Raw genomic sequence first — 26,926 nt, forward strand, 5'->3', positions numbered from 1 at the left:
CTCCTTCTCCCTTCAGGAGCCCTGCAATTCTGGGCTGGTGGAGGGCCTCAGTGTTAGCATCATAGGGTTCTGGGAAAGCTGAGGGGTGTGGGCACTGAGCCGATCATGTTTCCACACCGACCAGTCAGCAGATTGCGCACAGTCTTTAAAGTTCCACTTGCTGTTTTCAGGAGCAGGGCAGATCGGAGGAGTGTGAGAGAGAGTGTGAGTCTGAGTGTGTCAGGCAAAATTAAACATCAGTGCTCCTGTGACGCAGCCCTCCAACACTTCTTTCCTGTAATGATGTTTCAGCGATGCATCATTGTTCTGCCTGAGTAAGAACATTCTAACTGCCTGGTTTGGAAATAGGCTAACTCTTTTGACTCATCACATACGCGGCTGCTACTGTTTATTATCTATCCTGTTGCCTAGTCACTTTATCCCTACCTATATGTACATATCTACCTCAACTACCTCGTATCCCTGCATTCCTTGTGTTATTCTTTTTCTACTATTTCTCTATTTTTCCCTCTGCATTGTTGGGAATGACCCGTAAGTAAGCATTTCACTGTTTGTCTACACCTGTTGTTTAAGAAGCATGTGACAAATATAATTAGATTTTGATTTAAAGAAGAGGCCATGTGTCCATGGGATTCAGAGGGACAAAAATCCTGACCATGTCATCATGAGAACCACAAGCAGCAGGACTTCACCCAGACACTTACAGGTCTTTCTCAATACCACAGTACGAACTCCATTGTCCTTGCTCTGAGTAATGGCAGTAAGTGATCTGGGTACTGGAAGTAATCCAGACCCCCCAATTACCACTTGTTTTGTGCAAAATCTACAAACACATCTGTCGTTTTTCAAGTGAACAGATCAACAAATTAAGAAATGATGCCATCAGACCTGGAACATGCCCTGGACATACAGTGGGGGGGGAAATGGTTTCAGAAGCATTTTAAAAGAGTAACCAAAAAGGGAAGAACCTGAGGAAGAGTTCAATCGAAAAGTTAAGAATTTTACTAGAATATAGTGGAAGAAAACTTGGGCCTGAATGACAAGTATCCAGATGTACTGGAAGCGAAAGGAGTGATACAAAAATGTAAAGTTTGCAGATAATTCCCAGGCCTGTGACCTGGGTTCTGGAGGGAGAGAAGCTGGCAGCAACTGTGTTAAAGGCTACAACTACTATTACACTGCCACTATGGAGCTTTACACAGTATTTCACTGGGGGTGGCTAAAAATGACCCTCCACGAGTAGCAGCCCATCCCCCCTCCAGCACTGGGTCTAGTGACAGACAGACAGAGAGCGAGACAGAGAGCGAGAGAGAATACCTGACCACTGTGACTGACCCAAAATGAAGGAAAGCTTTTACTATGTACATACAGACTCAGTGAGCACATAGCCTTGCTATTGAGAAAGGCAGACCTGGCTCTCAAGAGAAGACAGGCTATGTGCTCACTGCCCTCAAAATGAGGTGGAAACTGAGCAGTACTTCTTAACCTCCTGCCAAATAAATGTATGACCATATTAGAGACATATTTCCCACAGATTATACAGACCCACAAAGAATTTGAAAACAAATCCAATTTTGATAAACTCCGACACCTATTGTGTGAAATACCAGTTTGCAATCACAGCAACAAAATGTGTGACCTGTTGCCACAAGAAACGGATAACCAGTGAAGAACAAACACCATTGTAAATACAACCCATATTTTGTTCTTTAACTATTTGCATATCGTTACAACACTGTATATAGCCATAATATGACATTTGAAATTCCTTTGGAACTTTTGTGAGTGTAATGTTTACTGTTCATTTTTATTGTTTATTTCACTTTTGTTTCTTATCTATTTCACTTGCTTTGGAAATGTAAAACATTTCCCCATGCCAATAAAACACTTTGAATTGAATTGAGAAAGACAGCTGTAAGAGAGAGAGAGTGAGAAAGAAATCAACGGTACCACATCCAACCTTGACTTATTGGCCTGTACCTGTTTGATTTTGCTGTGGCAGCAGGACTTCACAGGACACAAAGAGTATCTGTGCTGAGAATAGGATACAAATAATGAAAGTATTCTGTTTCTCCAGGCTCATCCTAGTATGCAGAGGCACATGGAAGGCAGACCAGGAATAGTGGGCATATATTCTGTGGAGAGCTCCACCCACCCACACACACACACGCACGCACGCACGCACACGTCAATATCTGAAATAGACTAGAGGAGCTTTGCATTTGCCATCTTGAAGACAGATGAGAGGTCTGAGTTCATGAATCAAAATCAAATCAAATTTGATTTGTCACTTGAGCCAAATACAGGTGTAGACCTTACAGTGAAATGCAAACTGACAAGCCCTTAACCCCTAGTCGGCGGGGGGGGGGGGGGGTCAATGCATTTAGTCCGGGTGGCCATTTGATTAATTATTTAGCAGTCTTATGGCTTGGGGGTAGAAGCTGTTAAGGAGCCTTTTGGACCTAGACTTGGCACTCTGGTACCCCTTGCCGTGTGGTAGCAGAGAGAACAGTCTATGACTAAGGTGGCTGGAATCTTTGGCAATTTTTTGGGCCTTCCTCTGACAACGCCAAGTATATAGGTCCTGGATGGCAGGAAGCTTGGCCCCAGTGATGTACTGGGCTGCACCCACTACCCACTGTAGCGCCTTACGGTCGGATGTCGAGCAGTTGCCATACCAGGCGGTGATGCAACCGGCGAGGACGCTCTCAATGGTGCAGCTGTAGAACTTATTGAGGATCTGGGGACCCATGACAAATCAGTTCAGTCTCCTACTTACCACATGGTGGCGGCCCGTCAGGAAGTGCAGGATCCAGTTGCAGACGGAGGTGTTAAGTTCCAAGGTCCTTAGCTTAGTGATGAGCTTTGTGGGCACAATTGTGTTGAACACTGAGCTGTAGTCAATGAACAGCATTCTCACATACAGTTGAAGTCAGAAGTTGACATAGACTATGTTGGAGTCATTAAAACTCATTTTTCAACCAGTCCCCCAATTTCCTGTTAACAAACTATAGTTTTGGAAAGTCAGTTACGACTTGACACAAGTAAATTGTTTACAGACAGATTATTTCACTTATAATTCATTGTATCACAATTCCAGTGGATTGACTGTGCCTTTAACCAGCTTGGAAAATTCCAGAAAATGATGTCTTGGCTTTAGAAGCTTCTGATAGGCTAATTGACATCATTTGAGTCAATTGGAGGTGTACCTGTGGATGTATTTCAAGGCCTACCTTCAAACTTAGTGCCTCTTTGCTTGACATCATGGGAAAATCAAAGGAAATCAGCCAAGAACTCCAAATGCCTGAAAGTACCACGTTCATCTGTACAAACAATAGTACACAAGTATTAACACCAAGAGACCACGCATCCGTCATACCGCTGTGGAAGGAGACACGTTCTGTCTCCTAGAGATGAACGTACTCTGGTGCGAAAAGTGTAAATCAATCCCAGAACAACAGCAAAGGACCTTGTGAAGATGCTGCAGGAAACAGGTACACAAAGTATCTATATCCACAGTAAAACGAGTCCTATATCGACACAACCTGAAAGGTCACTACGGTCTGCACATAGGGACAAAGATCGTACTTTTTGGAGAAATGTCCTCTGGTCTGATGAAACAAAAATAGAACTGTTTGGCCATTATGACCGTCGTTATGTTTAGAGGAAAAAGTCAAAGAACACCATCCTAACCGTGACGCATGGGGGTGGCAGAATTATGTGCTTTGCTGCAGAAGGGACTGGTGCACTTCACAAAATAGATGGCATCATGAGGTAGGAAAATGATGTGGATATTTTGAAGCAACATCTCAAGACATCAGTCAGGAAGTTAAAGCTTGGTCACAAATGGGTCTTCCAAATGGACAATGACCCCAAGCATACTTCCAAATTTGTGGCAAAATGGCTCAAGGACAACAAAGTCAAGTTATTGGAGTGGCCATCACAAAGCCCTGACCTCAATCCAATAGAAAATCTGTGGGTAGAACTGAAAAAGCGTGTGCGAGCAAGGAGGCCTACAAACCTGACCCAGTTACAACAGCTCTGTCAGGAGGAATGGGCCAAAATTCACCCAACTTATTGTGGGAAGCTTGTGGAAGGCTACCTGAAACATTTGACCCAAGTTAAACAATTTAAAGGCAATGCTACCAAATACTAATTGAGTGTATGTAAACTTCTGACCCACTGGGAATGTGATGAAAGAAATAAAAGCTGAAATAAATAATATTATTACTCTGACATTTCACATTCTTAAAATAAAGTGGTGATCCTAACTGTTTTAGGTAATTTTATGAGGATTAAATGTCAGGAATTGTGAAAAACTGAGTTTAAATGTATTTGGCTAAGGTGTATGTAAACTTCCGACTTCAACTGTAAGTATTCCTGTTTTCCAGGTGGGAAAGGGCAGTGTGGATTGCGATTGAGATTGCATCATCTGTGGCTCTGTTGGGGCAGTATGTGATTTGGTCTAGGTTTTCCGGGATGATGGTGTTGATATGAGCTATGCCCAGCTTTTCAAAGCACTTCATGGCTACTGACGTGAGTGCTATGGGGTGGTAGCCATTTAGGCAGGTTACCTTCACTTTCTTGGGAACAGGGACTATGGTGTGAAACATGTAGGTATTGCAGACTCAGCCAGGGAGAGGTTGAAAAAGTTAGTGAAGGCACTTGCCAGTTGGTCAGTGCATGTTCTACGTACACGTCCTGGTAATCCTTCTGGCCCCGTGATCTTGTGAAAGTTGATTTGCTTAAAGGTCTGTTCACATCGGCTACGGAAAGCGTGATCACACAATCATCTGGAACAGCTGGTGCTCTCATGCATGCTTCAGTGTTGCTTGCCTCGTAGCGAGCATAAAAAGCATTCAGCTCACCTGGTAGGCTCGCGTCACTGGGCAGCTTGTAGCTGGGTTTCCTTTTGTTGTCTGTATTAGTTTGCAAGCCCTGCCACATCCAAAGAGTGTCAGAGCGTGTATAGTAGGATTCAATCATAGTCCTGTATTGATGCTTTGCCTGTTTGACAGTTCATCTGAGGGCATAGAGGCAGCTCTAGTCTTTAGATCGGTACGGATGTTGCCTGTAATCCATGGTTTCTGGTTGGGATATGTACGTACGGTCACTGTGGGGATGACGTTGTCGATGCACTTATTGATGAAGCCGGTGACTGACGTGGTATACTTCTCAATGCCACTGGATGAATCCCAGAACATGTTCCAGTCTGTGCTAGCAAAACAGTCCTGTAGCATAGCATCCGCGTCATCTGACCACTTACGTATTGAGCGAGTCACTGGTACTTTCTGCTTTAGTTTTTGCTTGCAAGCAGTAATCAGTAGGATAGAATTATGGTCAGATCTGCCAAATGGAGGGCGAGGGAGAACTTTGTAAGTGTCTCTGTGTGTGGAGTAAAAGTGGTCTCAATATTTTCCCCTCTGGTTGCACATGTGACATGCTGGTAGAAATGAGGTAAAACGGATTTAAGTTTTCCTGCATTAAAGACCCCGGCCACTAGGAGCACCACTTCTGGATGAGCATTTTTATTGTTTAATTATGGTCCTATACAGTTAGTTTAGTGCAGTCTTAGTGCCAGTTTCGGTTTGTGGTGGTAAATAGACGGCTAAGAAAAACATAGATGAAAACTCTCTTGGTAGATAGTATGGTCTACAGCTTATCATTATGTACTCTACCTCAAGCGAGCAATACCTCGAGACTTCCTTAATATCAGACATTGTGCACCAGCTGTGATGGACAAATACACCCCCCCCCCCCCCCCCTTGTCTTACCAGATGCAGCTGTTCTGTCCTGCTGATGCACGCAAAACCCAGGCAACTGTATATTATCCATGTCGACTCATAAAATATTACAGTTTTTAATGTCCCGTTGGTAGGATAGTCTCGAACCGAGCTCATCCAGTTTACTCTCCAGTGATTGCACGTTGGCCACCATAAAGACAGAAGAAAGGTCTGAGTTCATAAAGCCAGAGAGTTATAGTTATATTTCAAATAGTTGTGTTTTCATGTGTGAATTATTATACCCAAAATTACTTCAAATGTTTAAAATTCAAATGCACAATAAAATACATGTTGTAATTTGGTAAGGCTTTGGAGACGTGCTTCCTATTCTCTCTCCCACGTGTCCTCCTCCCCCATGTATCTGCTCCACTGGGTTCCTTGTCTGACAGCATTCCCCCCCACACACACACACCTCACCCCCATATGTACCCCAGACCCCAGTCCCCCCCCCCCCACACACACACCCCCCACGCCCATATGTACCCCAGACCGCTACCTCTCTCACACATTCCTCACCTCCTCTCAGACATGACTAACTCAATTTGTTATGCGCAGGTCTCTGTCAGAAGAGGTTTCATCCGAAATTTCCAGTCAATTGAGTGCCGGGCAACCTGGCCCTGACAATGAGGCTAACTCTGTTCCTCAGGGAAACATTAAAATGATGTGTACCTACAGACAGAGACAAGCACTGAGGTGTATCTCCCTTTCTCATCTTGCACTCATCACTGACATCTTAATGAGGCATACATACAAACTAGCAGTCAGCTCAAATCAACAAAGAAAGCATTGACAACATGTTTTTTTTAGAAGAAAATAGGTTAAGCCAGATAAGGGATGTACACAATATGAGCTCACAAAAATTTGTAATAGTTGAACTCATCATATGAGATGACGGCAGTACTTGGCGCACACCCCACCAACGATGCTGTCCTTGGTGTGTGACTGTGTGTTGAGGGCCAGTGTGGATTGGCACAACTAGACATGAATGCCATGAGTCAGAGGCAGGGGCTGAGCCAGGTAGGGACCCACAAAGTGACCATTGACAGGCCGAGGCACTCACGGTGCAAACAGTTCCAGAATATCGCCTCAAATGAATCAGTCATCTTGCCACTTGTAGCTGTCAGTGGAGGCTGAGTTTCCTCCCCAGAGGAGTGGCGTTACGTCCTCGACGGAGTGATGTTCACCGCGGCCCTGGCAGAATGGCACTCTGTTCACCACTGCCCGTCGATCTGTTCACCACGGCCCTGGCAGAGTGGCACTCTGTTCACCACTGCACGTCGATCTGTTCACCACGGCCCTGGCAGAGTGACACTCTGTTCACCACTGCACGTCGATCTGTTCACCGCGGCCCTGGCAGAATGGCACTCTGTTCACCACTGCCCGTCGATCTGTTCACCACGGCCCTGGCAGAGTGACACTCTGTTCACCACTGCACGTCGATCTGTTCACCGCGGCCCAGGCAGAATGGCACTCTGTTCACCACTGCCCGTCGATCTGTTCACCACGGCCCTGGCAGAGTGACACTCTGTTCACCACTGCACGTCGATCTGTTCACCGCGGCCCTGGCAGAATGGCACTCTGTTCACCACTGCCCGTCGATCTGTTCACCGCGGCCCTGGCAGAATGGCACTCTGTTCACCACTGCACGTCGATCTGTTCACCACGGCCCTGGCAGAGTGGCACTCTGTTCGCCACTGCCCGTCGATCTGTTCACCACGGCCCTGGCAGAATGGCACTCTGTTCACCACTGCACGTCGATCTGTTCACCACGGCCCTGGCAGAGTGGCACTCTGTTCGCCACTGCCCGTCGATCTGTTCACCACGGCCCTGGCAGAGTGGCACTCTGTTCACCACTGCCCGTCGATCTGTTCACCACGGCCTCAGGTTTGTTTCCCCCTCGGCTGCTGTCACTCAGGGGTCACTCTCACAGAGACGACGACCGCGCCTCCCCAAGCCCCTGCTCTCCCCCCTATCTCCTCCTCTCCCCTTCTCAAAGTTAAAGTCTTAAAACCCAGGGCAGCTGGCCAGAAAAAATACTTAAAGGTCTTAAAGTATTTTGAAATAGGGACCCTGAAGAATAGAGATATTTTAGTCTCTGACAACTCTGAGCCAGAATATGAGGATTATATATGGTCAATAGAGGACTTCAACATTGTGCTCGTGTAACTTTGTGCACAGAAAATAATCACGGCTAGCACACAAGGTTTTCCATCTGCACAACCTGAGGGTGATGGTGGTGGAATTCCATGCCGAAGAGACAGAAAGACAGACACACAGAGAGGAAATGGGGGACGACATCCAATGTGCAAAGTTTAAATAGCCTGTAGAGGATCTGCTTACGTCTCTCACTTCACGGTCTTTGAGAAACACACATTTCTCAGGCCCATTCAAATCCTATTGAGGAAGACTGGGGGAGACAATAGATGGTGTTGCCCTAAGCTTAAAGACAAACCAACTGTGAGAACAACACTGTGAAATAGCGAGACCTCCAGCAAACAACGGATTTAAAACTGGGGGAAAAGACAGCTGCTCATAGTGAGCCACGTCATATCACATGGTCCTTTTATCAGGCCTGATCCACCATGGGACTGGGGGAGAGATATAAGAGGCAGCAACAGATGAGAAATCCCACAGGTGCAAGCCTATTCACTCCAGACAGCCACCCTGACACCCCAAAGCTCCTCCACTGAATTCGGACCAGTCAGCCAGGTGGTTCAGATTTCCTGGTTGGAGCCTATGGGTTTGGCTGGGTCTGTGTCCCGACTGCATCCTTTAAAAACCCACAACACTGCACCTAACAGCCCAAGCAACACAAGCTCCTCAGTTGCTAAAGCCTTCAAATTCCCAACTTTCAAACCACCCCACAACTCCCACACTCCTTATACATTCCAACAGCAGTGTGGATTCCACCCCGACAGCTGGCGTAATGAACAAGCCTTGTGTGTGTGTGTGTGTGTGTGTGTGCTATGCTTTTCGATACATCACCTGGGCTTACGGGGGGAGGGGGCTTTGTGATGTCATTCAGACATACACCACCTGGGCTTGCGGGGGGGGGGGGGGCTCTGTGATGTCATTTAGACATACATCACCTGGGCTTATTAGGGGTTCTATGATATCATTCAGACATATCACCTGGGCTTATGGGGGGGGCTTTGTGATGTCATTCAGATATACATCAGCTGGGCTTATGGGGGGCTCTGTGATGTCATTCAGACATACATTAGCATAGCTTATGTGGGGCTCTGTGATGTCATTCAGACATACCAAAACCTCTCAGATATTAAGTGGCTGTTATGGTCGTTTTTGGGGGGGTAATACAGCTGACCTTTCACCCCAGTACCAAAGGAAATGCCGGTGGAGGCTGATTGGTTCAGGTTGTTTAGAAAGAGCACAGGGGGCACTGGGTTAGTCCCACACTCTGAACAAACCAGCGGCATGCAGCAAAGGGAGAGACTGACTCAGTCTATGGGTGTGTCCCAAATGGTACCCTATTCCCTATATAGTGCACAACATAGGGCTCTGGCCAAAAGCATTGCACTATGTAGGGAATAGGGTGCCATTTGGGACACTTAGAAAAGTAGTGTAGAGCAGGGGTTTCCAAACCTCTCCTCTGCTCTGGGACCCCCAGCCATTCCATGTAGTTTAACTATTCCAGAGATAGCACACCTGATTCAAATTGTCAACTAATCATCAAGACCTTGAATAGGTGAATTAGTAGGTGAGCTAGTTCAGTATTACAACAAAATTGTGAAATGTCTGGGGTTACCCAAGGAGAGGTTAGAAAACCACTAGTGGACACAGTATGACTGCCATTCGTCAATCACGTTAATGCTCAGTTTAGGTCCCAGAATGCTTGGGGGGGTCTCTCTCTCTCTCTCTGTCTCATCCTTCCTTACAGTCTCTCTCACACACACCCACACCTGCTTAGGGGTGCAGGCCCCAACACAAACTGACACAGAAAATCCTAAAGAAAACAAGGAGAGCTGTCTCCGGTCCCGGGATTGCTTTTCAACATCTCATTTGTAATGCGACCAGGAGAACAGCTGGGAAGGTGGGGGAGGAGGGAAGTACATGCATACATACAGTGCCTTCAGAAAGTATTCACACCCCTTGACTTTTTCAAAATAATGTTGTGTTACAGCCTGAATTTAAAATGGATTAAGGTTTCGATTGTTGTGTCACTGGCACAATACCCCATATGTCAGAGTGGAATAATAATTTATTTAGATTTTTACAAATGAATAAAAAAATGAAAAAATATCTTGAGTCAAAAGGTATTCAACCCCTTTGTTATGGCAAACTTAAATAAGTTCAGGACAAAAAATGTGCCTAACAAGTCACATAATAAGTTGCATGGATTCTGTGTGCAATAATAGTGTTTAACATGATTTTTTTATGACTACCTCATCTCTGTACCCCATATTTACAATTATCTGTAAAGACCCTCAATCAAGTAGTCAAGTTATTTTATTATTATCATTTTTTTTGTATTTTACCCCCTTTTTCATGATATCCAATTACCATCTTGTCTCATCGCTGCAACTCCCCAATGGGCTCGGGAGAGGCGAAGGTCGAGTCATGCGTCGTCCGAAACATGACCCGTCAAACCGCGCTTCTTAATTAACACCCTCCCCTAACCCGGAAGACGCTGAGCCAATTGTGCGCCTCCCTATGGGACTCCCGGTCACAGTCGTTGTGATACAGCCTGGGATCAAACCCGGGTCTGTAGTGACGCCTCAAGCACTGTGAAGCAGTGCCTTAAGATCTCTGAGCCACTAGGGAGGCCCCGAGTAGTCAATTTCAAGTACAAATTCAACCACAACGACCCGGGAGGTTTTCCAATGCCTCACAAAGAAGGGCACCTATCAGTAGATAGGTAAAAATAAAAAAAGCAGATGCTGAATATCGCTTTGAGCATGGTGAAGTTATACACTTTGGATGGTGTCTCAATACACCCAGTCACCACAAAGATACAGGTGTCCTACCTAACTCAGTTGCCAGAGAGGAAGGAAACTGCTCAGGGATTTCACCATGAGGCCAATTGTGATTTTAAAACAGTTACAGAGTTTAATGGCTGTTGTAAGAGAAAACTAAGGATGCATCAACAACATTGTAGTTACTCCACAATACTAACCTAAATGACAGAGTGAAAAGAAGGAAGATTGTGCAGAAAAAAAATATTCCAAAATAGGTATCCTGTTTGCAACAAGGCAATTAAGTAATTGCAAAACCTGCAAAAAATGTGGCAAAGAAATTTACTTTTTTATCCTGAATACAGAGCGTTATGTTGGGGGCAAATCCAATACAACACATCACTGATTAACACACTTCATATTGTCAAGCATGGTGGTGGCTGCACCATGTTGTGGGTATGCTTGTCATCGGCAGGGAATAGGGATTTTATTTTTGATAGAGACAAAATTAAGCTAAGCACATACAAAATCCTAGAGGAGAACCTGGTTCAGTCCGCTTTCCAACAGACACTGGGAGAGGAATTCACCTTACAGCAGGACAATAACCTAAAACACAAGGCCAAATATACACTGGAGTTGATTACCAAGACGACATTGAATGTTCCTGTGTGGCCTAGTTACAGTTTTGACTTAAATCGTCTTGAAAATCTATGGCAAGACTTGAAAATGGTTGTTTAGCAATGATCAACAACCAACTTGATAGAGCTTGAATAATTTTTTAAAGAATAATCGTCGTTGTCCTGTTGGAAGGTGAACCTTCACCCCAGTCTGAGGTCCTGAGTTCTCTGGAGCAGGTTTTCATCAAGGATCTCTCTGTACTTTGCTCCATTCATCTTTCCCTTCATTCCTGACTAGTCTCAAAGTCCCTGCCATTGATGTGAGGCTTGGCATTCAGGCCAAATAATTCAATCTTGGTTTCATCAGATCAGAGAATCTTGTTCCTCATGGTCTGAGAGTCCTTTGGGTGACTTTTGACAAACCCCAAGCGGGCTGTGATGTGCCTTTTACTGAAGAGTGGCTTTCGTCTGACCACTCTACCATAAATACCTGATTGGTGAAGTGCTGCAGAGATGGTTGTCCTTCTGAAATTGTTTGGAAGCCTTCCCCAGATCTGTGCCTCGACACAATCCAGGCTCGAAAATCTAAGGACAATTCCTTCGACCCCATGGCTTCGTTTTTGCTCTGACATGCACGGCCAACTGTGGGACCTAATATAGACAGGTGTGTGCCTTTCCAAATCATGTCCATTCAATTGAATTTACCACAGGTGGACTCCAGTCAAGTTGTATAAACATCTCAAAGATGATCGATGGAAACAGGATGAACCTGAGCTCAATTTCGAGTCTCATAGCAAAGGGTCTGAATACTTATTATTATTATTTTTTTTTTTAACAATTTTGCTAAAGTTTCTAAAAACCTGTTTTCACTTTGTATTATGGGATATTGTGTGTAGATTGATGAGCAAAAAATGTCATTTAATCAATTTTACAATAAAGCAGAACATTACAAAATGTGGAAAAAGTCATGGGGTCTGAACACTTTCTGAATGTGCTGTACATGACAATGGTTAAAAAGGTTTGGAATGGCCTTGTCAAAGTCCAGACCTAATACCGATTGGGATGTTGTGGCAGGACTTGAGACAAGCAGTTCATGCTTGAAAACCCCAAATGTTGCTGAGTGAAAGCAATTCCTCCACAGAGATGTGAGAGACTGATCAACAACTACAGGAAGTGTTTGGTTGTGGTCATTGCAGCTAAAGGTGGTACAACCAGTTATTGAGTGTAAGGGGGCAATTACTTTTTCACACAGGGGCATTGGGTGTTGCATAACTTTGTTAAATTAAATAAATAAATAAAGTATAATTGTTATTCATTATTGGTAAACTCAGGCTCCCTTTTAGGTTTTGGTTGAAGATCTGATAACATTCAGTACAAAACAAATAGCAAGAAAAAAAAAGAAAATCAGAAAGGGTGCAAATACTTTTTCACAGCACTGTACAGTATCTAATCAAGACAGTGTTACATTTTTCATATTTTTTCAAATTCATTTTATCATTTTTCTTCAAATTTGACAGTACAACGTATTTTGAGCAGATTATTGACAAAGACAATCAAATCCATTTTAATTTCACTTTGTAACCCAACAAAATGTGGAAAAAGTACCGGGGTGTGAATACTCTCTGAAGGAACACAAAGAGGAGAAAAAGCAGAACCTGCAGGAGGACTGGTGTGTTATTGTAAGCCCCTGGTGAAAGGTCAGGCATGCACACTCCCTGCTGCCCTCTGACCTGTAGCAATGACCAAATACAGGCTCCAGCCACCAACAATAAACTATTGTTTCACCACTGTACAACACAATGCACTGTCTGTGAGAGTATGTGCTACCCAGCCTCCTCACCCTCCTGCTGCCCAGCCTCCTCACCCTCCTGCTACCCAGCCTCCTCACCCTCCTGCAACCCAGCCTCCTCACCCTCCTGCTGCCCAGCCTCCTCACCCTCCTGCTGCCCAGCCTCCTCACCCTCCTGCTGCCCAGCCTCCTCACCCTCCTGCTGCCCAGCCTCCTCACCCTCCTGCTGCCCAGCCTCCTCACCCTCCTGCTGCCCAGCCTCCTCACCCTCCTGCTGCCCAGCCTCCTCACCCACCTGCTGCCCAGCATCGTCACCCTCCTGCTGCCCAGCATCCTCACCCTCCTGCTGCCCGGCCTCCTCACCCTCCTGCTGCCCGGCCTCCTCACCCTCCTGCTGCCCGGCCTCCTCACCCTCCTGCTGCCCAGCCTCCTCACCCTCCTGCTGCCCAACCTCCACACCCTCCTGCTGCCCAGCCTCCTCACCCTTCTGCTACCCAGCCTCCTCACCCTCCTGCTGCCCAGCCTCCTCACCCACCTGCTGCCCAGCATCCTCACCCTCCTGCTGCCCAGCCTCCTCACCCTGCTGCTACCCAGCCTCCTCATCCTCCTGCTGCCCGGCATCCTCACCCTCCTGCTGCCCGGCCTCCTCACCCTCCTGCTACCCGGCCTCCTCACCCTCCTGCTACCCAGCCTCCTCACCCTCCTGCTGCCCAGCCTCCTCACCCTCCTGCTGCCCAGCCTCCTCACCCTCCTGCTGCCCAGCCTCCTCACCCTCCTGCTACCCAGCCTCCTCACCCTCCTGCTACCCAGCCTCCTCACCCTCCTGCTACCCAGCCTCCTCACCCTCCTGCTACCCAGCCTCCTCACCCTCCTGCTGCCCAGCCTCCTCACCCTTCTGCTACCCAGCCTCCTCACCCTCCTGCTGCCCAGCCTCCTCACCCACCTGCTGCCCGGCATCCTCACCCACCTGCTGCCCAGCCTCCTCACCCACCTGCTGCCCGGCATCCTCACCCACCTGCTGCCCGGCATCCTCACCCTCCTGCTACCCGGCCTCCTCACCCTCATGCTGCCCAGCCTCCTCACCCTCCTGCTGCCCAGCCTCCTCACCCTCCTGCTACCCAGCCTCCTCACAGTCCTGCTGCCCAGCCTCCTCACCCTCCTGCTACCCAGCCTCCTTACCCTCCTGCTACCCAGCCTCCTCACCCTCCTGTGCCCGGCCCCCTCACCCTCCTGCTGCCTGGCCTCCTCACCCTCCTGCTACCCGGCCTCCTCACCCTCATGCTGCCCAGCCTCCTCACCCTCCTGCTGCCCAGCCTCCTCACCCTCCTGCTGCCCAGCCTCCTCACAGTCCTGCTGCCCAGCCTCCTCACCCTCCTGCTACCCAGCCTCCTCACCCTCCTGCTACCCAGCCTCCTCACCCTCCTGTGCCCGGCCCCCTCACCCTCCTGCTGCCTGGCCTCCTCACCCTCCTGCTACCCGGCCTCCTCACCCTCATGCTGCCCAGCCTCCTCACCCTCCTGCTGCCCAGCCTCCTCACCCTCCTGCTACCCAGCCTCCTCACAGTCCTGCTGCCCAGCCTCCTCACCCTCCTGCTACCCAGCCTCCTCACCCTCCTGCTACCCAGCCTCCTCACCCTCCTGCTGCCCAGCCTCCTCACCCTCCTGCTGCCCAGCCTCCTCACCCTCCTGCTGCCCAGCCTCCTCACCCTCCTGCTACCCAGCCTCCTCACCCTCCTGCTGCCCAGCCTCCTCACCCTCCTGCTGCCCAGCCTCCTCACCCTCCTGCTGCACAGCCTCCTCACCCTCCTGCTGCCCAGCCTCCTCATCCTCCTGTTACCCAGCCTCCTCACCCTCCTGCTGCCCAGCCTCCTCACCATCCTGCTGCCCAGCCTCCTCACCCTCCTGCTGCCCAGCCTCCTCATCCTCCTGTTACCCAGCCTCCTCACCCTCCTGCTGCCCAGCCTCCTCACCCTCCTGCCGCCCAGCCTCCTCACCCTCCTGCTGCCCAGCCTCCTCACCCTCCTTCTACCCAGCCTCCTCACCCTCCTGCTGCCCAGCCATAGCTGTGTCTGACCTAGACTCAACAGACCTCTAGTCTGCCTGCCTGTCTGTCTATGTTGTGGCTATTTCAGGCTGGAAAGTATGTCAGTGTGGGTGTGGCATAATTCCAATTCATCCGCAACAATATAAAGATGTTGCCTTCAGTGGCTAATGTGTTTGCAACATGGATTGACACAGACTGGGGTACAGGCTTCTGGCTAGCCTAATGGAAGTCATGTCAGACAAGATTGGAGGACTGCAGGGAGGACTGGTGAAAACAGTAGGCCAGTTGGACTGCAGGAGAACTCTCTATCTTTCCCTCCTCTATTCTAATTGAGCTGTTTCTCCTCATTCCTACACAGGGCACCTATCCCAGTCGCATTGAACACCATGATTCTGTACCAGGAGGACTAGTGCATGGTGTCCCCATACCACCCTCTGCCATTGTGGGATAAAAACCATCAACCTACCCCTGAGGTGTCTTGATGGACACATTAAAACACAAACACCAGACGTGCTAAACTAACATTGACTTTATCTGAGCTCCTGTTTAATTCAGTTCCTTTTGAAGCCAGACTTTGTTTCTTAATCACCACATCCTCAACTCAGCAACATGCTGTTCCCAGTCTTAAATCAATTTACGACCTCCTGGGTAACACAGCTTCATTACTGGGGAATGTGATTAGCAGCCCAATGCTAATAAGGAGAAGCGAGAGAAATATGGTTGCTGTGTAAACACCATCTGACATGCTAATAATCACTTTATGGCCTGTAGTCTGACAGAAGCCTTGCTCTATGGATATATCCTCCTCATTGACATGAACTGGAGCAGATCTCTCATTCCTCACTCACACTCAGCTCTGTTTGTCACGTCTGGAAGACGGCTTATGTCTGAGCTTTGCCTGATGGTTTTGTGTGCATCATTTCCTGGAAATGCCAATAGGAATTTATTATAACAGTGCAATATAGTATTTACATTTTATGACACATTTGTCTCAATACACACACTTTGTCATTGTTAATAACATTGACTTTAACCAAGACATATGTAACAATCCCTATTCTAAATGTAACTACTGTTTGCTTAACCCACACTCCAGGCTCTGTGGATATACTACAGACCTGTGAGGCGACCAAAGGCTACCCAGTGGCTCAGTTATGTTTCTCCAACACTCTAAATTAACTTCACACATTCCCTCTGGCTTAGGGCTAGCCATAAACTGCTGCAGTGGGAGGATTGTGAGGTAGGAAGGGAGAGATGGAGGGAGGGACGGAGGGAGGGATGGATGGACGGAAAGAGGGTGAGATGGAGGGAGGGAGAGAGAGATCGAAGGAGGGAGCGATGGAGGGAGATATGGAACGAAGGAAGGAGAGAGAGAGGGACTCAACCTCATCTCAGTTTCTATTCACTTTTAGAAGGCTCAGAGGAATAGCAGAAAGTTAGATAAGCAGGCTGTATTGAAAGTTAGATAAGCAGGCTGTATTGAAAGTTAGATAAGCAGGCTGTATTGAAAGTTAGATAAGCAGGCTGTATTGAAAGTTAGATAAGCAGGCTGTATTGAAAGTTAGATAAGCAGGCTGTATTGATTTTAATTGTATATGTTTAGAGAATCAGCCCGTTTGGTGGTTTACTCTATAAAGGTGTGTCCAGATGCTCAATCATGAATCCTGGAGGGCTGTCTCTCATTGACACACCAGCATGTAGCCGCATGGTGGTCCTAGTTTGTACAAACAGCACAGCAGGCCCCTACAAACCAAACAGCTCCACCTCCAAAAGCCCCCACATCTCCACGTGTCCATATGGCTGCCCGTCTCCATTGACTAAATGCAATGCTGGTAGTATTAAGTCTAACTTTTCTGCACCACGATCCTGTACGTTATAATGAGTCGGACTTTACTAAACGAGACAACGATACCAAGGTGAATGCAGTTCAATTTCATTTGTGATCATAATTTAGTTTTTTCTAACTGTTATGGTAACTATCCCATGACTTACTTGTTTCCCCATTTAGTTGGCACAGATGTTAACACCCACATTTCTGCATTAATAGTCTCTCTCTCGACCATGCAGACCCTGAATCATTGCATAAGCTTATACAGTTCATATGCCTCTCTGGCAGCTGGGCACAAACTGTGCTTCCGCATGTAGCGGAAAATATTTGTCATCTGACGTGATGTTCTGCATTCCCCGTGCACCAAGGACACACAGGAACAGCAAACTCTTATTTAGGAGGGGAGAACTCAAATGGGGTCAAGGGTTATTGTTGTTCCTTTGTTAGTCATTTAGCAGACGCTCTTATCCAGAGCTACTTACAGGAGCAATTAGGGTTAATGGCCTTGCTCAAGGGCACAGACAGATTTTTCACCTAGTCGTCTTGGGGATTCGAACCAGCAACCTTTCAAAATGCATTCTCTACTCCACATCATAGCAATCAACCTGAACTCTAAGAAAAGTGTTGTTACATGTCCTGTAGTTTTGAAAGTATGTTCCTTCTCTACTCCTGAAGGTCCCATCTGAAGGTATGAAACTAAGGTCACAAAATAATTATAGAATGTCAGCATATGTTTTGATGTGGACTCAAGATGTTCTACTGTATGTTGAGTTGCCATTGTTGACCCCCCCACAGTATGTCAGATCACATGGGAAATAATCTCTGATTCGGTTTCAGTATCTCTGAGATATTTGGTTTTCTGCACAACCACCATGCTTGTCTTAGTCTTATCAAACCTGTCATATCAGACTTCATGAAGAAAGGAAGAAGTTTGTTTCTCTAATATCCGCATGCCATCGTCTATCTCTCCCTCTGTGTACCCAGTGAGGCGCTAGCTAGGCTAACCCCAGTGAGGCGCTAACTAGGCTAACCCCAGTGAGGAACCCCTTCCGATATCATCACCAGGAAGACCAGTAAGGTTGTGTCGTCTACCTTTAAGCCCACAGCTATCCTTGCCGCCTTGCTCCATTTACGATCAGAAACGCTGTGGCATTGCACAGCAAACAAACATAAATAGCCTAATCTAGTCGCATTTCTCTCTATGGGTATCTGTTGACTTTAGCTTAAGCGTCTCCGTGACTGCTTGGCTGTGTGACTCACTGATCCTATCTGCCTGAGCGTTGTGCGCTTGGCTCCCCATGTCCCCTTGCTTTCCCCACAAACAGACAGACAGAGAGGCAGACATACAGAAAGGCAGGCCAGAGCAGGCAGACAGACAGGCAGGCAGACTACAAGTCTGTTGAGTCTAGATCAGACACAGCTACGGATGGGCAGCAGGATGGTGAGGAGGCTGGGCAGCAGGAGGGTGTGGAGGCTGGGTAGCAGGAGGGTGAGGAGGCTGGGCAGCAGGAGGGTGAGGAGGCTGGGTAGCAGGAGGGTGAGGAGGCTGGGCAGCAGGAGGGTGAGGAGGCTGGGTAGCAGGAGGGTGAGGAGGCTGGGCAGCAGGAGGGTGAGAAGGCTGGGTGGCAGGAGGGTGAGGAGGCTGGGCAGCAGGAGGGTGAGGAGTATACTATCTGCACACCTCACTTGACACTTGCATACTGCGCTGCAGTCAAAAGGTGTGATTTAGGAAGGGTCCATTAGAAAAAAGAAGGTGCCAAAAGCTGTGTGATCTAGGCAGGGTCTGTTAGAAAATGGAGGGTAGGCACTAAGCCCGAATGGACTATACCCCTAACTTGAGTTACACAACCACAATTTTGTACAGAAAAATACAAAGTTGTGAATTAGCAGCTTGTCGTAGATATCATCAGCACTTTTTGAAGATGGCTGCCTACAGATCTACTTCAGGTGAAAGGTTGTGGGAATTGCTCATAAATATTCATTTTGGGGGAGGGTAAACTAATTGTATCTGATCCCAACACTTTTTCACGAAAGCATACTTACCAGAAGTACACTGGAACACTCTTATAAAAAAATGATGTGCATTGCGAGCAAATACGGCTCTAGACAGTTAGCGTACAGTGGTAAGGCGCTGAGTTCCTGCTATCTGTTACCACTTGCAGTGTAAGTTCAATCCCCCATGGGGTGCATAGAAAACAATTGAAATGTGGACTTACATTTATTGAGGTATTGTGTTGGGAAGAAAAGTGTAATAATTAGAGGCTCAATTCAATACAACCCGCATTGCCATATTTACGGAGCAGCTCTTTTTCCCAATAGCCAAATTATCTCATAGATCTGTCTTGGGTACTGTATAAAAACCTACAACTAGGGTGACTCCTCTCACAGGTATGCTTTCACTTCTCAGAATTAAAAAGTGTGTCGGCATGGGATGAATGTTGTCAATAAAGGATAAGACAAATGCATATCTGCCCCATGTGGTATTAGAAATCTCAACCATTGAACTATGAGCCAACTGTCTTAGCAGCCTGCACCACCAGTCATAGCGGTTAGGAAAAAATACAATGAGTTGACACGACCACCATTGTCATCCATTTCTTGTTACGATGGATGTAGCTACGAATAGAAAGGTATAAACCTCATCGTTTACATGTTTTTTTTCCTTAGTAAAAGCCCATAGATATGTATGAAATGGTAAGGAAAAACGTTGTATTTGGTCATATGTGGAAATGTGGCCTACTGCCTTTTAGAATGTTGTGTAACGTCAGTAGTCTATTCAAGGAAGCATCGTGCAAAATATATTGGCACACTCCACCTACCAAGACCATTGGCAAATAAGGCCCGCTGTCACCTGCTTTTATAGTGAGCCTTGCGGTGGTACCACCCAGCACATCTAGAAGGGAGTGTATTTCATACCGAACCCCTACCTTAAGATGACGTAGAGGCACCTTCTCAAGGTGCCTCTACATCACAAAATGTCAATGGTAGAGTTGAACCGCTAGGGGGAAAGAGCTAGATTTACTACTAAAAGACCAAAATATATCACTTTTGCAATGAACTGTCAAAATGAAGACCAGAACGCAGGTGTCTCACTATAACTTAGCCTTAAAAATGGTTTTCCATCAAAACAAGTTTTAATGAAAGTTACTCATTAAAACACTTTCAGTTGTTATTGTTGCTTACTACTAAGTTACTACTCACCCCGTGCACAGTCCGACAACAGGATTATTTCACAAATGAGCAGGCAAATCCATAAATGCCCCATTCTTTCTGGATCGCAGGTTTTAACACTTCAAATCTGGGATAATGAGAAAACAAGACAATTCACAGTGAGGCGAGGCGCAACAACACATACTGGTTTTATCCACATCATCTCTAAGCTACTGGATATGGTTTTACAACAACAATATTATCTCACAGACGTTTCTTTGGAAGTGGGATAGCCAAGGCATTGAGTAAATATAACAGACTTACAGTCTTGTAACTAGTGACATTAAAACAAGTTGTTAATCATTTAACTGGAAAATACAAGACTTCTGTTCCCAACACTAGAAAATGTGTTTCTGGAAAAGCAATTTAGGCTTTTTATTTATGATCTTCATTCAAACGAGCAGCTCTTATTCTGTTCATATGACCCTCTGTTTCTGGATAGAGGAGTTATTATTTCTGCCATTGTGTACATCAAATTGTAAGTCATTTGAAATTATGAACATCCTTTAGAGTTTTGAATTTAATCTGTGATAAGAATTATCAACATAACATAACATTGACTGTTATATTAAAGAATCTGCGATTGGGGAAAGAGACATGTCCTCCTAACTCATGGTATTAGAATTGGTTATAGATGCTGATGTATAAACTACAGTTAATCTAGCTGCTAATGAACCATCCACATAGATCATAAAATAAACATGTCATATGTGAGTTGGGTCGAGGCCAGGGTCATCATTAGGGTTAAGTGCCTTGCTCAACAGAGTTTTCACAGAAGTCGACTCGGAAGGTTGGAACTACCTTTCGGTTACTGACCCAACTCGCTAACCACTAGGCTACATTCCGCTCTAGATCAGTGAGACATGGTGAATCAGTGGAATGACAACATTTTACACTCAAAAGTGGACAACAAATAATAGCTTTTATAAGGTAATATAGACTAACTATAATTTATGATGAACACAAACATTTTGATTTATGCAATACAGCTGTGTACTGTCCTATTAGTAAAACATAAGTAATAATCTGTAGTATCAATTAAAAGTTGTCTACTTATGCATTTCTAAAACAAACATGCATCCTTCTAAAATCAGCTGCTTAAAAAGAATCACATTGTAACCAGGGCCAATAACCCATCTTAAAATAATACAAGTTAGTAAGTAGTGATTTACCTGAAATGTCCTGCAGCAATGATTTGTATTGAATCGGTTTCCCACTAACGGAAAGTCTATCATTCTTATTGCCTTTACATTTGCATCAAAGGTGATCTAATCCAAATAATCAACAAATCAATATCCACTAAATGTTGAACTGCACGCACTGTCGCTCAAGTACCTGTGGCTCAGTTATTGAAAAAAAGTGTACCCTCCAATACAAAGAACACTATTGAACGTTAATACCAAACATGCGAGAGATCAAATCTAGTTCGTTTTTTGAATGACAGTCATCACATAACGCTCGTGTGAGACCACCTCACCGGACAGAACGCGTGCGTAAAAACTAAATAAATAAAAGTCCTCTGCTCGCGGTAGTCTACAGTTAACTCCTACCCTTATGAATTTCGGAAGAGACGCTGTAGGCCTAATCTGTTTATTTATTTTCGCAATTTTCATTTGCATCCAAATACCTTTTTGCAATAATTGAGCTAACAGACCTTGCCATCCAGTAATCGACCGCAGGCAAACAAACAGCCGAGGGAAAGGCGGTCCATCCAAGCTCGGAACTTTTGCCCAATCACAGTGTAGCCCTAGTCACAGCTACTCAACAAATTTTAAGAATTAACTCTTTCGTATTAGCCTACATTTAAGGCAGTTCTGCTGAAAACATGGACTACATCATAATAATACAAATATATATATATATATATATATATATATGCATCATAATAATTGTAAAAAAAATATATATAGGCTAATATACATAATCACAAAATGTATAACAATAAAACATTAATGTAATAAATGCATTATAATGTAATTACAATGTAATGATAGTTAATATTCAATTGAATTTCTATTCCCACTATGTAATCAGACAGATTGATTAAAGATTGAAATGGTATGGTTTGGGTGTTAAAAATACACACTGGCCTAGCATTAGAAAATTGGTCAAAAACATTCCTAAGAGAAAATGGTAATTTAAAGAATACATGTAATATGACAAAGTGTCATTTTATCAGACCCAGATTAAGCATTATCCTGGATTAAAACAAGCTCCATGTAAAATCTCCATTGAGAATGTACTCCTGGACTAGGTTAAATCTGTGTCCAGGAAATCGGTCCCATGTGGTTCCTAATAAATTCATCAAGTAACACACCGATGCACTGAGAAGGAACATTAGATCAACCCGCATAACAATAATTAATTTGATTTGTACGGTGCTTCTCACACCCAAGGCGCTGAAGAAAATAACACATGTAGTACAAATAACAATGAAAACAATCCAAAACACAGAAGATTGAAAGCAGACAACAATCAAAGCTATATACAGGTGTCGTCAGATCCGGTGGGCAGGAGAACTGAATTAACAGAGGTCTTTGAACACTTTTCTGAAGAGCTGTCTTTAGCTGTTCCTTAAATGAGGCCAGAGACTCTGCAGCCCTGACAGTGACTGGAAGTGCGTTGAGGAGGATGAGGAGCTGCACAACTGAAAGCTCTGTCACCCATAGTTTTTAGTCTGATGTTGGGATGCTGAAGGGAGATGGACCTGGAGGAACAAAGGCTGCAGGATGGTAGGATGTCAGACAGGTACTTGGGTCAGAGTTGTGGATAGCTTGGTAGGTGTGAATCAGGATTTTAAAGTCAATGCATGAGCATATGGGGAGGCAGTGGATGTTGAACAGCACTGGGGTGATGTGCTCACGGAGGGAGGTGTAGGTGAGGACACGTGCAGCACAGTTCTGGATATATTGTAGCCTGTTTAGACACATGGCATACGCACCAACAAACAGAGCTATTCAATAGTCCAGGCAGAGCAAGATACAGGCATGGATGAGTCGTTCAGCTGCAGGATGTGACAGCATAGGTTGTAACCTGGCAATGTTCTGTAGATGGAAAAATTCAAGTTTGGTCACACCTTTGATGTACGCCTCAAACGAGAGCGGACTGTCAAATATCGCACCCAGGTTGAGAACCTCACTGACGGAGAGGACCTTGTCACCAATATATCAATTATCATTGATCCTACTTGAATGAAGGGACTTGTAGTCAAAACAATGTTTGCTTCTTTGCTCTCAAACTTTAAAGCACAGGAAACAACTGAAGGGGATTGTTACACAGACAAAGTTCAATAGTAGCCCTCAAGTAAAAGTTGAATCCATTGACATAGAGCAGCTGCTATATTATCAATATATATTATAATAAACTGTATATTGTATAGCCCTCATGCTTACAGTGCACTTGGAAAATAATCTGATTTTTCCCACATTTTGTTACGTTACAGCCTTAGTCTAAATTGATCAAATTGTCACCCCCTCCCCCATCAATCTACACACAACACCCCATAATGTGCAACTGAGCAAGAGGACAAGTACATTCGTTTTTGCTCTGACATGCACTGTCAACTGTGGGATCTTACATAGAAAGGTGTGTGCTTTTTCCAATCATGTCCATTCACTTGAATTTACCACAGGTTGACTCCAATCAAGTTGTAGAAACATCTGAAGGATGATCAATAAAAACAGGATGCACCTGAGCTCAATTTAGAGTCTCATAGCAAAGGGTCTCAATACTTATGTAAATGAGGTATTTATGTTTTTTATTTACAAAAATGTCAACAAAATAAAGATAGATGTGAACCTTTGTTATTTAGTCCAAAATAAAAATCAGAAATATCACATTTAAGTATTCAGACACTTTACTCAGTACTTTGTTGAAGCACCTTCGGCAGCGAATACAGCCTCGAGTCTTCTTGGGTATGACGCTACAAGCTTGGCACACCTATATTTGGGGAGTTTCTCCCATTCTTCTCTGCAGATCATCTCAAGCTCTGTCAGGATGGATATGGAGCATTGCTGCTCAGAGATAATTGATCGGGTTCAAGTCCGGGACTGGCTGGGCCACTCAAGGAACTTCAGAGACTTGTCCCGAAGCCACTCCTGCATTGTCTTGGCTGTGTGCTTAGGATCGTTGTCCTATTGGAAGGTGAACCTTCGCCCCAGTCGGAGGTCCTGAGCACTCTGGAGCAGGTTTTCATCGAGGATCTCTGTACTTTGCTCCGTTCATCTTTCCCTCAAACCTGACTAGTCTCCCAGTCCCTGCCGCTGTAAAACATCCCCACAGCATGCTGCCGCCACCACCATGCTTCACTGTAGGGATGGGGCCAGGTTTCCTCTAGACGTGACACTTGGCATTCAGGCCAAAGAGTTCAACAATCAGAACAGAGAATGTTGTTTCTCATGGTCTGAAAGTCTTCAGATGCCTTTTGGCAAACTCCAAGTGGGCTGTCATGTGCCTTTTACCGAGAAGCGGCTTCCGTCTGGCCACTCTACCATAAAGGCTTGATTGGTAGAGTGCTGCAGAGATGGTTGTCCTTCTGGAAGGTTCTCCCATCTCCACAGAGGAACTCTAGTGCTCTGTCAGAAAGATCCTTTTGTTCTTGGCCAAATCCCTTCCCCCCTGATTGCTCAGTTCGGCTGGGCAGCCAGCTCTAGGAAGAGTATTGGTGGTTCCAAACTTCTTCCATTTAAGAATGATGGAGGCCACTGTGTTCTTAGGGACCTTCAGTGCTGCAGACATTTTTTTGGTACCCTTCCCCAGATCTGTGCCTCGACACAATCCTGTCTCGGAGTTCCACAGAGAATTCCTTCGACCTCATGGCTTTGGTTTTATTCTGAAACGCACTGTCAACTGTGAAACCTTATATAGACAGGTGTGTGCCTTTCCAAATCATGTCCATTCAATTGAATTTACCACAGGTGGACTCCATCAAGTTGTAGAAACATCTCAAGGATGATCAATGGAAACAAGATGCACCTGAGCTCAATTTTGAGTCTCATAGCAACGGGTCTGAATACTTATGTAAATAAGGCATTTCTGTTTTTTAATTAATACATTTGCCAAAATTTCTAGAAACCTGTTTTCACTTTGTCATTATGGGGTATTGTGTGTAGATTAATTGACATTTTTTATTTCATCCATTTTAGAATGAGGCAGTAACATAACAAAATGTTGAAAAAGTCAAGGGGGTCCAAATACTTTCCGAATGCCCTGTATATATATATATTTTTAAATCCTGATAAATGAAATGGGTAAATATTCAATGATATTATGCTATTTATATGCTTTAATTACATAAACAGGGAAATGTCTTAATGACCTTGGTAGGCTGCTATTGTGTTTATCCTATGGATTCTTGGACAACTGAGAGCATGTGCAAAAAGATAGTGACTCTTAGTGGAGATTTGAGGGAATGCATGCCACAAATGAGTCAGCCAAAAGTAGCTGGTAGTACAACATATTTAAATACTAAAAAGTTACAAATTACCATTCAAAAGTTTGGGGTCACTTACACATTTCCTTGTTTTTGAAAGAAAAGCATATTTTTTGTCCATTAAAACAACATAAAATTGATCAGAAATACAGTGTAGACATTGTTAATGTTGTAAATGACTATTGTAGCTGGAATGGGCAGATTTTTTTATGGAATATCTACACACACAGGTCCATTATCAGCAACCATCACTCCTATGTTCCAATGGCACGTTGTGTTAGCTAATCCAAGTGTATAATTTTAAAAGGCTAATTGATCATAAGAAAACCCTTTTGCAATTATGTTAGCACAGCTGAAACCGTTGTGCTAATTAAAGAAGCAATAAAACTGGCCTTTAGACTAGTTGAGTATCTGAAGCATCAGCATTTGTGGGTTCAATTACAGGCTCAAAATGGCCAGAAATAAAGAACTTTCTTCTTAAACTTGTCAGTCTATTATTGTTCTAAGAAATGAAGGCTATTCCATGTGAGAAATTGCCAAGAAACTGAAGATCTCGTACAACGGTGTGTACTACTCCCTTCACAGAAAAGCTAAAACTGGCTCTAACCAGAATAGAAAGTGTGGGAGGCCCCAGTGAATAAATGAGCAAGAGGACAAGTACATTAGTGTCTAGTTTGAGAAACAGACATCTCACAAGTCCTCAACTGGTAGCTTCATTAAATAGAACCCGCAAAACACCAGTCTCAACTTCGACAGTGAAGAGGCGACTGGGATGCTGGCCTTCTAGGCAGAGTTCCACTGTCCAGTGTCTGTGTTCTTTTGCCCATCTTAATCTTTTATTGGCCAGTCTGAGATATGGATTTTTCTTTGCAACTCTGCCTAGAAGGCCAGCATCCCGAAGTCGCGTCTCCACAATCCTGTCTTGGAGATCTACAGACAATTCCTTCGACCTCATGGCTTGGTTTTTGCTCTGACGCGCACTGTCAAATGTGAGACCATATAGACAGATGTGCCTTTCCAAATCATGTCCAATCAATTGAATCTACCACAGGTGGACCCCAATCAAGTTGTAGAAACATCAAGGATGATCAATGGAAACAGGATGCACCTGAGCTCAATTGATTCTCATAGCAAAGGGTCTGAATACTTGGCTAAATAGTGTGTTTAATTTTTTACAATTAGAAAATATGTTGGATTACTTATTTTCACATCATCATTATGATTATCATTAATAAGGCTGTCACATAAAAAGTCAAGGGTCTGAATACTTTCCTTAGGCACTGTATATATACACAGTACTAGTCATTTGGAC

At 45.0% G+C, this 26,926-nt stretch overlaps 1 protein-coding gene across 2 annotated transcripts in view; it reads right to left on the reverse strand.

Annotated features, from left to right (window-relative positions):
• Positions 1–21,910, reverse strand: part of LOC139390649 (fibroblast growth factor receptor-like 1) — a 92,924-nt gene extending 71,014 nt beyond the window's left edge. Inside the window, exons 1-2 of one of the 2 annotated variants that reach the window (XM_071137918.1) lie at positions 21,838–21,910; positions 20,175–20,271 (exon numbers count right to left, since the gene is read on the reverse strand). In XM_071137918.1, the coding sequence (XP_070994019.1) occupies positions 20,175–20,238 (64 nt within the window). In that variant the 5' untranslated portion in view covers positions 20,239–20,271; positions 21,838–21,910. The other variant, XM_071137917.1, reaches the window with a different exon arrangement.
• Between the last annotated feature and the right edge of the window lie 5,016 nt (positions 21,911–26,926).

Source organism: Oncorhynchus clarkii, chromosome 31, assembly GCF_045791955.1.
Source record: "Oncorhynchus clarkii lewisi isolate Uvic-CL-2024 chromosome 31, UVic_Ocla_1.0, whole genome shotgun sequence".
NCBI classification, from domain to species: domain Eukaryota; kingdom Metazoa; phylum Chordata; class Actinopteri; order Salmoniformes; family Salmonidae; genus Oncorhynchus; species Oncorhynchus clarkii.